The sequence below is a fragment of the Cervus elaphus genome, chromosome 21 (assembly GCF_910594005.1).
Source record: "Cervus elaphus chromosome 21, mCerEla1.1, whole genome shotgun sequence".
NCBI classification, from domain to species: domain Eukaryota; kingdom Metazoa; phylum Chordata; class Mammalia; order Artiodactyla; family Cervidae; genus Cervus; species Cervus elaphus.
The window spans coordinates 42944207-42956714 of record NC_057835.1 but is presented as its reverse complement, the minus strand read 5'-3'; the positions used below and the strand labels follow the sequence as shown (position 1 = coordinate 42956714).

General features: G+C 39.4%; 1 protein-coding gene across 1 annotated transcript in view; it reads right to left on the bottom strand.

The window, feature by feature from the left end:
- ZFHX4 (zinc finger homeobox 4) overlaps positions 1–12508 on the bottom strand; it is a 201243-nt gene that overhangs the window by 30405 nt on the left and 158330 nt on the right. Inside the window, 1 exon segment of the mRNA XM_043879158.1 lies at positions 5187–5255. Within this exon segment, the coding sequence (XP_043735093.1) occupies positions 5187–5255 (69 nt within the window).

Below are 12508 nucleotides of genomic sequence, written 5' to 3'. Positions count from 1 at the left end.
GGTTGGGAAGATCCCCTGGAGAAGGAAATGGCAACCCACTCCAGTATTCTTGGCTGGAGAATCCCATGGAACAGAGGAGCCTGGTGGGCTACAGTCCACTGGGTCGCAAAGGTAGCTCAGTTGGTAAAGAATCCGCCTGCAATGCAGGAGACCCCGGTTTGATTCCTGGGTTGGGAAGATCCCCTGGAGAAAGGATAGGCTACCCACTCCAGTATTCTTGGGCTTCTCTGGTGGCTCAGATGGTAAGAATCTGCCTGCAATGCAGGAGACCTGGGTTTGATCCCTGGGTTGGGAAGATTCCCTGGAGGAGAGCGTGGCAACCCACTCCAGCATTCTCACCTGGTGAATCCCCATGGACAGAGGAGCCTGGTGGTCCATGGGGTTGAAAAGAGTCAGACATGACTAAGTGACTAAGCACTGCATTGTTATCATGCCTAAATGATGATCTTGTAAGTTACACATATATGTAAACTATATTTAAAAGTTTCTGAATGATGAGCTTAGAGTATTTTCATTTGAATTTAAAAAAAATCGGAAAATCACTATCAATTTATTCTATAAAATAATATAACTCTAAAGCAAATCTGCTTCATGCTATCTCTCTGATCTAAACACCAGTCAGTTTTGTTCCCATTGCTTTATTATACAACTGAGTTTGGGAAATCTCTGAGTCTTGTAAGGAAACCACCGCATACTTTTTAAGCCCATGTAAAGAGGAAGCGAAGGATAGCAACTGAAACATCTTTAGTTTTTGACATGAAGCATCAATTCTAGACACGTGGCTTACAAGAATTCCTTCTTGTGCCCCTTCTTTGTCTCCCTGTTCAGCTCTACTACCTCAAAATCTATCCTTTGTATAGACCTACTTAAATCTGACTTCTCTGCATAACATCTTTCAGGGACTGCCATTACATAAAGAAAAAGCTCAATCTTCTGAATAGGGCAAGAATAGCTAGTCTATCACTCCAGTTTCATTTTTCTTCACTTCCTACCTGGCACTTAACTTGAGAACAGTCTCAAATTTCAGGGCACCAGAATCACCTGGAAGACTGGTTAAGCCACAGATTGCTGGGCTCTCTCTCTACAAATTCTGACTCTGGAAGTGTAGAGTAAGGCCTAAGAATTTACATCTCCAAGTTCCAAATGATGTTAATGCTCTCGGTACAAGACCACATTTCATGAACACACAACAGTCATTGATGCCTACCTCCTTCCTATAAGAAACACTGTTCTGTTTCTTGTCTTTTCTAGAATTACTTTTCTTCACTGTATTTAACTCCCATCTTTCCTTTAAGTTTAGCTTGGCAAATATCATTTTTATCATATGTAAAAATGGAGCTAATGCTACTTACTTCATAGATTTGTTATAATGTATAAAAATTAGCACAGAGCTTAATGCAAAATAAGTATTAAAAATGCTAGCTGTATTATTACTCTTAATTGCTTTTTATATTAGAGAGAAAGTGAAAGTGAAGTCGCTCAGTCGTGTCCTACTCTTTGTGACCCCATGGACTGTAGCCCACCAGGCTCCTCCGCCTATGGAATTTTCCAGGCAAGAGTACTGGAGTGGGTCGCCATTTCCCTCTCCAGGGGATCTTCCTCACCCAGGGATTGAACTCAGGTCTCCTGCATTGCAGGCAACTAAATTGAGCCACCAATTTAGTTATTTTTAATTGATTGATGATTGCTTCACAATAGTGGTTTGAATTTTGTCATGCATCAACATGAATTAACCATAGGTCTACATATGTCCCCCCTTTCTTTTAATTGCTTCTCCAAAAGGGAAAGGGAAGTTGCTCAGTCGTGTCCGACTCTTTGCGATCCCATGGACTGTAGCCTACCAGGCTCCTCCATCCATGGGATTCTCCAGGCAAGAATACTGGAGTGGATTGCCATTTCCTTCTCCACCAAAAAGTCTTCCATGAATGCTGAACTAAGATTAGTGTTGCTGGATACGTTTTTGGTTGTTTTTTTTTTTTCTTTTTCTTGTGCATTAGTGTAAAACAACTTAGTTTTCTTGTGGAAATCAGTATTACCTACTTGCCCTAATAGGTACACATTTACTGAAAACAGTGATTGTCTTATTTGTCAGTGTTCCAGAAGCACCAACCCCCAGGGCTGGAATTATAGAAGGCAGGCAGAACTTGTTACCTGGAACACTGAGTTCCATTTAGGAAGCAAAATTAGGAAAAGAAAAAGAGGAGTCTAGACTCTATTCCCTTCCTCTATTCCTGTTCAATTAAACCTAAAAGGAACATTTGTTTGATTTCGTTTGGTTTTGGTCTGGTTTGGGTTGTTTTGGTTTGGCTTAAATTTTCTCTCTCTACTCAATCATATTCATTATTCAACCATCGCCGGCCTGGCTCCACATCTATTGCTCTTCTCAAAGCCACCGATGGCTTCCATCCTGTGAAATCCAATGGCCACTTTGCATCTTACTTAACTTTGCTCAGAAGATGTTAGTTACTACTCCTTTCTCCTTGAAAAACTCCCTTTCTTGAATTTCATTGCACCAGACTATCGTGATGCCATATCTCTCTGAAAGTTCTTTCTTATTCCCCTTTGCTGGGGACTCCTCCATTAAAAATCTAAATTTTGGAATGTCTCCAGCATTGGTCCTAAGTCCTATTCTCTTATTCAGAAAGAGTGTTTGATTTTAGGAAAAATAACGATCTCCCTAGATGACTTCATCCAGTTCCACTGGTTTAAATTTTGCATCTCCATTTGGATGTCTGAAAGGCATATCAAAACTTAATATGTCAAATCAGACCTCTTGGTCACCCTTCAATGCACTGTTTCTCCCCAGTCTCCACCATCTCAGTGAATGGTACCACCATTCACCAAAAGCAAGGCTCATCACTGACTTCTTTCTCCTCCTTATATGCACACCAATCTATCAACAAGTCCTTTTACTTCCAATTCCAGGATATCTTATATACAGTAAATCCATCTATTTCTTTTCATTTTCATTGCCAGTACTGTTAACTGCTTACCTGTATCTTGCAATGGTCTCATTACTGGGAAAGACTTGCTCTTGCTTTCCCACAATTTATTCAGCATACCTTAATAAAATCGAGCCATTCTACTGTTTGAGTCCTGCCATGGCTTCCTATTTTATTTAAAATAACATAGGAACCCTTCACTGTGGCTGAACTGATCAGGCCTCTGTCTACCTTAATGACTTCACCTTACCTTGCTCTCCTCTTTACTCATCTCTCTCCACACTACCCTTCTTTCTCCTCGCAGAATATGACCAACCTCTTCCTTCTGTCTGTAATGTCTTTCCCCTAATTTGCTCCTTCTTATTTTGTACTCAACTCACCTGTCATTTCCTTAGAGAACTTCTCTGACCACTGTTTCTAATATAGCGCCTTACCAGTCGCACAGGTGGGGGCCTCAGACTTTAGTGAGAATCACTGTCACCTGGAGGGCGTGTTAAACCCCAGACTGCCGGGCCCCATCTTCAGTGCTTCTGAGACAGTAAGTCTGAGACAGGGCCTAAGAATCTGCATTCTTTCCAGTTCCCAGATTGTGCTGATGCTGTCTGTAAGGGGCCTACACTTTGAAAACCTCTGCTCGACTTCCTTCATCATATTTGTTGAAATCTGAAAGTAACAAATTTGTAACTTATTTATATAGAAATAACATCTAAAAGGGCTTCCTATTGTGGCCCTAGTGATAAAGAACTCGTCTGCCAATGCAGGAGACGTGAGAGGCTCAGGTTCCACCTCTGGATTGGGAAGATCCCCTGGAGAAGGGAATGGCAACCCACTCTAGCATTCTTGCCTAGAGAATCTCATGGACAGAGGAGCCTAGAGGGCTACAGTCCATAAAGCTGCAAAGAGTCAGACACGGCTGAAGTGACTTGGCACATACACATGCAACATCTAAAAATGAGAGAACTAATCAGCCTTACTCAAAACTGATGTCCAACAGCTCATGGCAATTTTGAGTAAATTAATGATTCTGAGTTTTCTTACTTGGGGTAATGAGGACTATGGTATGATGTAATCAATTAAGATCAAAGAAGAGAAGAAGTGGTTTTGCAGAGAAGAGCTCAATTTGAAATTTGTTATATTTGACTTCTTTGTAGAATATCTCCATGAAAATATCCAGAAGGCATGGGAGTATCTAAATATAAAGCTTCTCAGAGAGGTTGAAGGTATAAATTTTGATGTCTTTGCTTATAAAACAAATATATTGACAGGTAGTGGTCTCTTTTTAGTTCGATATGTTTCTCATAGTTTTGACTTTTGCCCTATTATTTTCAACCTAGTCATTAATGCAATTTTTTTTATTGGCTTGAAGTGAGGAAGATGAACTGAGTTTATGCTAATTTATTTTAAATATATTCTCTAGTTTTCTATGGAAAAGTAACATAAGATAAAAAATAAATAACGATTTATAAATAAAAAGATATTCATGAGACAGGCATAGGTGAGGGTAAACTTTACTTTTAAGAATTTTTAAAGAGGGAAGTCCTGGCTTTATATTGGAGGGATGGTTTGACTTGCCATTTTAAAACGTATTTCAAAACCCCATTATAAATGTGAGGGACTTTTTATAATAATAATTTTTTGTTCCATATTGACATTATTATTCCAATTGTATAAATCTGGAAACTGGGATCATTATATAGCAGAAATAAGTGAGGTGTATTATAGCAACATGGGTGAAATTCCTCTTAAACTATGTGAATATAATGCAGCTGAGAAGGCATAGCCTTCATTTTTTAACACACACATAAGCATGCAAATCATAGGAGCCAGTGATTGTGTTGACACAGTTGTAAAAATCCAATCAACTCATTACCAAAACTAACTCCAGCATTCAGGTTGTTTGACTTAGGGGAGAAACAATACCCAGCTTATTGACTTTCATGTTGTATAAAACCATTCATTTATGTAAAAAATTTCACTGTGTATAAATGTAGATGTGAGAAATTATCCAGCGGAAGTTACTTGTTCTCTGAGAATTTCCTTTACATATGCATCCAAATTTGACTATATTTAATTTTTATTATATATTTATTATATTTAGTATTGATATCTTCCATATAGGGCTTAAATTTTTTGTGTAAGTGATTTGATCAGTCCTAGCTGGGGCAGTTCCAGAGAGTTTATTTCATAGACTGTGAGAGTAACAAGTGTAACTCATTCAGAACAGACAAGAATAAGACAAATTACCTGAGGTTGCTCTCAACTGCGGCTCTGTAAGATCATCCTCACAGGTCCTGGCTCCCAGAGAGGCAGTTTCTGCAGAGGACATCAGAATGAAAGGTGGTCAGCACACCATGGTCAGCTCTGCAGTGTCAGTCAATACCACAGAACCCCAAATTTGACTTGCAAAGAGATAAGCACCAGGTAGAACTCTATGGCACACCTTACACCCTAGTGGCTGGCCAAAAATGAGTCCAAAGAATAGTAAGCCTAGATCTCATTCTCATGATCAGCCACACACAACAAATACAATCACAGAGAATAAAATATGGAAACAGGAAAGGGCCATTCAGATTTTTCTCACTTGGTTATTTGGCCAAGCCTACATGTTATAATGATAATGCACACTGCATAAAACTGGGAGCATAGTTTTATTTCTCTATCAAAAACATAAAATAAAAGAAAGAAAACCCTGCAATTCCCTGGTAGCTCAGATGGGAAAGAATCTGCCTGCAATGCAGGAGATCTGGGTTCAGTCCCTGGGTCTGGACAATCCCCTGGAAAAGGGCATGGGAACCCACTCCAGTATTCTTGCCTGAGGAATTCCACAGTCAGAGGGGCCTGGCAGGCTGCAGTCCATGGGGTCGCAAAGAGTTGGACACAATTGAGCAACTAACACAATATAGGAGAGATGATGTGAGAGACCAACACAGAAAACAAGTACTTGAAGAAAACTGAAGAATAAGTCCAAGTCATCAATAAATCCACACCTTTATTCTGATCTATTATGTGAGCCCCAGAGCAGAAGTGTTGACAATGTCCTGGTTTGCTAAATTCACACCCAAGTCCTAAGTTCCATCTAACTCTGCTCTTCAAGTTCCCTGTTGTAGGAGAATCTATGATAAACAAGACTTCAGGAATCACCTTCAACACCTTATTTTTTCTCTACATCAATTCAACACTTGCTATTCATTTCATTTTACAATGTATCTTTCATGTCTGTTTCTCTATTTCTTTGTCATTGTATCTTTCCTGATCATTTCAATAGCCTCCACAACCATTTCTCTGCCTGGAATTCCATGTCTTCTTCCCAGTCTAATCTCTCATAATATCTCAAGAACTATCTTTCAAGAAAACAGAATTGCTTGAGTAAAAATCAGAGTTCTAGCACTTTCCAGGTAAGGGAACCCTCAAGTATATTACTTAACCTCTCTAAGCCCCGATTTCCTCATTTGTAAAATGCAGAAATAATTACATAAATAATCAACAACTGTAAGAGAAAATAACACACAAAAAAGGTAAGATGTGATATGGACTTCAAAGTAAGAAAAGCTCATATCTTATTGAAAGGATAAAAAATTTGTTATACAATTCTTACACTGCCAAAGAGACTCGAGTTTATCTAATATTTCTAGGCAATAGCATCTGCAGCTGATTCTGAAGCTTTTAATTAAACAAATAATTAACCTTAAAAATAGAAGTGCTCACCAAAGCACTATTATTACATTTACTAATTGTTTCTCTTGCTACATACAAAATCTTTGGCCTTTATTGGTAAACTGTTTAAAAACAATACAATCATAATAAATACACAGTACCCATTCCCAACAATAACAACAACAACAACAAAAAACAATTATCTTGTAACTATATCTTAAGTTAGTCTTGAGAAAAAAGAATTTGTCATCAGTTTTTGCTTATAAATTGAGGAATAACTTCCAAATAGATCACAGCATTGATGTCTAATCAATAGATCACTCAAGAAGCCCACTTTTTCCTCCTGGCAACTTCTTGCTTCGTTATACCTTGATCAATATTGTTTGTTTTATTTTTTGAATTTTTTTTTGTTCTTCTGTTGAACTCTCATTCATCCCTCAAAACCCAAAGCAAGGGTCACTTCCTCTTTGCTTGCATAACAATGAGCTTTTATACATCTCAGCACTTCTGATACACTGCAACAATGCAATCCATTATGTGATCCATGTCTATTTACACAATAAATTGTGAGTTCCTTAAGAAATTTCATTTCAACATATTCTCAATCAAGGAGAGAGTGAAGAATATCAAAGTCACCTTGTTGTTCAGTTGCTAAGTCATGTCTGACTCTTTGTGACCTCCCGGACTGCAGCAAGCCAGGCTTCCCTGTCCTTCACTACATCCCAGAGTTTGCTAAAAGTCACCTCCATTGAGTCCGTGATGCCATTCAACCATCTCATCCTCCGTTACCCCTTCTCCTGCCCCCAATGTTTCCCAACTTTAGGGTCTTTTCCAATGAGTTGGCTCTTTCCATCGCCTAGGACACCTTTATTCAAAATATTAAACGACACCCTATATCCTGAAACAGATGAATCTCAAGATGGAAATTTTATGAAAGCTTCCCAGGAGCCTCAGGACTCTATAAATTCAAAGCTTTCTCAAATATACCAAAAACAAGTAAGTCCTCTTATATATACATATGGAGAAGGAAATGGCAACCCACTCAAATATTCCTGCCTGGGAAATCCCATGCACAGAGGAGCCTGGCGGGCTATAGTCCTTGGGGTCCCAAAGAGTCGGACACAACTGAGTAACTAAACCCTCACCACCATATATACATATAAATGTTGTGTTTAAAATCATTTCTTCCCCTCTTTTCTAGAGAAAAACAATCCTATTTTATCAAATAATCTTACCATTGTACACACATACACACTTCAGTGTATCAAACGATTTGTTCAAATAGACATCAGTAGTGACTGAACAACAACAACATCTAAGTAAATTTGATCAAAGGATTGCTACTCTTCAAAGATTTATGACAATAAAAAGAAAACAACAACAAACTTATTAAGTTTCCATCTCTGCCAGGTACTGTGGTAAACTATTTGTGTAAAAGCACCTTCATGTAAGCTAGTGGAGGTGATGGAATTCCAGTTGAGCTATTTCAAATCCTCAAAGATGATTCTGTGAAAGTGCTGCACTCAATATGCCAGCAATTTAGAAAACTCACCAGTGGCCACAGGACTGGAAAAGGTCAGTTTTCATTCCAATCCCTAAGAAAGGCAATGCCAAAGAATGCTCAAACTTCCACACAATTGCACTCATCTCACATGCTAGCAAAGTAATCCTTAAAATTCTCCAAGCTAGGCTTCAATGGTATGTGACCATGAACTTCCAGGTGTTCGAGCTGGTTTTGGAAAAGGCAGAGGAACCAGAGATCAAATTGCCAACATCTACTGGATCATCAAAAAAGCAAAGGAATTCCAGAAGAACATCTATTTCTGTTTTATTGACCATGCCAAAGCCTTTGACTGTGTGAATCACAATAAACTGTGGAACATTCTTCAAGAGATGGGAATACCAGACCACCTGACCTGCCTCTTGAGAAATCTGTATGCAGGTCAGGAAGTAACAGTTAGAACTGAACATAGAACAACAGACTGGTTCCAAATAGGAAAAGGAGTACGTCAAGGCTGTATATTGTCACCATGCTTATTTAACTTATATGCAGAGTACATCATGAGAAACGCTGGGCTGGATGGAGCACAAGCTGGAATCAAGATTGCTGGGAGAAATATCAATAACCTCAGATATACAGATGACACCACCCTTATGGCAGAAAGTGAAGAAGAACTAAAAAGCCTCTTGATGAAAGTGAAAGAGGAGAGTGAAAAAGTTGGCTTAAAACTCAACATTCAGAAAACTAAGATCATGGCATCCAGTCCCATCACTTCATGGCAAATAGGAGAAACAGTGGAAACAGTGGCAGACTATCTTTTTGGGCTCCAAAATCACTGCAGATGGTGATTGCAGCCATGAAATTAAAAGACACTTACTCCTTGGGAGAAAAGTTATGATCAACCTAGACAACATATTAAAAAGCAGAGATGTTACTTTGCCAACAAAGGTCCATCTAGTCCAGGCTATGGTTTTTCCAGTAGTCATGTATGGATGTGAGAGCTGGACTCCAAAGAAAGCTGAGCGTGAAAGAATTGATGCTTTTGAACTGTGGTGTTGGAGAAGACTCTTGAGAGTCCCTTGGACTGCAAGGAGATCCAACCAGTCAATTCTAAAGGAAATCAGTCCTGAATATTCATTGGAAGGACTGATGTTGAAGCTGAAACTCCAGTACTTTGGCCATGTGATGAGAACAGCCAACTCATTTGAAAAGACTCTGATGCTGGGAAATATTAAAGGCAGGAGGAGAAGGGGACGACAGAGGATGAGAGGTTGGATGGCATCACTGACTCAATGGACATGAGTCTGAGTAAACTCCAGGAGTTGGTGATGGGCAGGAAGGCCTGGCGTGCTGTAGTCCATGGGTTTGCAGAGAGTTGGACACGACTGAGTGACTGAACTGAACTGAACCTTCACAATAAAATCGGGAGGCAATGATTAATCTTTATTTTACAAATCATGAGTCTAGAGGCTCAAAGAGGTTAAGGTCACTTGCTCCGGGTCCCCAAGTTCGAAACTGACAGAGCTTGAAATAAAACCCAGGTCTGCCTGGTAAAAATGTCTGTGAAATTTTGGATATGTCCATTACCACAGTATGTAAGGAGTCTATAAAGGTTTTCCTATCTTCATGAAAGCCAGCAAACTAAGAGTATGAGGGTTTGGGGGAGTTGAAGGGAGGAGGTAGGTAAGAAAGAAATTTTCACTAGTCCTATGAAAACTCTGATATTTCATAAAATATTTACATTCCTTAAATATATACTGTAACCAAATAACAGTTTGCTGCCACATAGAAATCCTTTCATTTGATAGTGATTTAAGGAAATGTGTGTGTGTTTAGCTGCTGTTGTGTCTCCTTGCTGCCCCTGGGGTTGCAGCCCACCATACTCCTCTGTCCATGGGATTTTCCAGGCAAGGATACTGGAATAGTTGCCATTTCCTCCTCCAGGAGATCTTCCTGATCCAGAGATCGAACTCATCTCCTGCACTGGCAGGTGGATTCTTTACCATTGGGCCACCTGGGAAGTCCTCTAAGGAAAGTGTAAAATGTCAAAACCAAAATCTGTTATTTAATCTCACAATTAAATTATGTGGCATATGGAGACTGTTCTGAAGAGAGTGGCTTATGCAAATAATTTTATAAGGGAATACAGTGAATGGCTACCCACTCCAGTATTCTTGGGGCTTCCCTGGTGGCTCAGATGGTAAAGAATCTGCCTGTAATGTGGGAGACTCGGGCTTGATCCCTGGATCGGGAAGATCCCCTGGAGAAGGGAATAGCTATCCACTCCAGGATTCTTGCCTGGAGAATCCCATGGACAGAGAAGCCTGGTGTGGGCTACAGTCCATAGGGTCGCAAAGAGTTGGACACGACTGTTCAAGTAACACTTCTCACTTCTTTCACAGTGCAGTATGCCACATAATTCTTTTCGTATCCTCAATAGTGCTGCCTTCTTTATACAAATGATATAAATATTTTAATAAAGGAGCTTTTAACTTATCAAATGAACTGATTAATCTATACTTTTCTGCCTGTGTAAAATGACATGTTTAAAGCTTAGTAATGATACATAGCATCTTTCAATATTTCACTTTAATAATTGCTCTGTAATAACAAATCTGACTGCTGTTAACATGATCTGTCTCTTTTCCTGGCGATTTAATTAGATTACTAATTGGTGTTCTTCAGCACCTGACCTTTCTTACTTAATACTATTTAAGAATAATATCACTGACAATTCATCTAGTATTTTACTCTATTCTGTCCATTTGGTGATGATCACATATTTGAAAATGGGATCAAATTATTTTCATTAACACAAGGTAGGAGTAATTACTGCATTTTCTGAAGAATAGTATATTGGTTATAATAACAACAGTCAGATTGTATTGTATGTTACAACCACCATCACCACCACTAACATTTTACAGTATCTGAGGCTGACTGATGCCCTTTATACATGTTAGGATGCCCCAAGCAAGTGGTGGAGCTATGATTTGAATCCATACAGTTTTATTCAAGAATCTGAAACTCCAATACTTTAGCCTCCTGACGCAAAGAGCCAACTCATTGGGAAAGACCCTGATGCTGGGACAAAGACTGAAGGCAAAATGAGAAGAGGGCAGCAGAGGATGAGATGGTTAGATAGCATCACTGACTCAATGTCCATGAATCTGAGTAAACTCTAGGAGATAGCCAAGGACAAGGAAGCCTAGTAGGCTACAATCTGTGGGGTCACAAAGAGTTGGACCTGTAAACAACAACAAAAGCTCTCTTAACCAAAATGATGTCAGTTCAGTTCAGTTGCTCAGTCATGTCCAACTCTTTGCAACCCCATGGACTGCAGCACGCCAGGATTTCCTGTTCATCACGAACTCCTGGAGCCTTTTCCAAACTCGTGTCCATCTAGTCGGTGATGCCATCCAACTATCTCATCTTCTGTTGTCCCCTTCTCCTCCCGCCTTCGGTATTTCCCAGCACCAGGGTCTTTTCCAATGAGTCAGTTCTTCACATCAGGTGGCCAAAGTATTGGAGCTTCAGCTTCAGCATCAGCCCTTCCAATGAATATTCAGGACTGATTTCATTTAGGATGGACTGGTTGGATCTCCTTGGAGTCTAAGGGACTTTAAGAGTCTTCTCCAACACCACAGTTCAAAAGCATCAGTTCTTTGGTGCTCAGCTTTCTTTATAGTCCAACTCTCACATCCATACCTGATGACTGGAAAAACCATAGCTTTGACTAGACGGACCTTTTTGGTAAAGTAATGTCTCTGCTTTTTAATATGTTGTCTAGGTTGGTCATAGCTTTTCTTCCAAAGAGCAAGCATCTTTTAATTTCATGGATGCAGTCACCATCTACAGTGATTTTGGAACCCCAAAAAATAAAGACTGTCACTTTTTACATTGTTTACCCATCTATTTACCATGAAATGATGGGACCAGATGGCATGATCTTAGTTTTCTGAATGTTGAGTTTTAAGCCAGCTTTTTCACTCTCCTCTTTCACTTTCATCAAGATGCTCTTTAGTTCCTCTTTGCTTTATGCCATAAGGGTGGTATCATCTACATAGCTGAGGTTATTGATATTTCTCCTAGCAATCTTGATTCCAGCTTGTGCTTCATCCAGCCCAGCATTTCTCATGATGTACTCTGCATATAAGTTAAATAAGCAGGATGACAATATACAGCCTTAACGTACTCCTTTCCCAATTTGAAACCAGTCTGTTGTTACATGTCCAGTTCTAACTGTTGTTTCTTGACCTGCACACAGATTTCTTAGGAGGGAGGTAAGGTGGTCTGGTATTCCCGTCTCTCCAAGAATTTTCCAGGTTGTTGTGATGAACACAGTCAAAGTCTTTGGTGTAATCAATAAAGCAAAAGTAGATATTTTTCTGGAACTCTCTTGCTTTTTTGA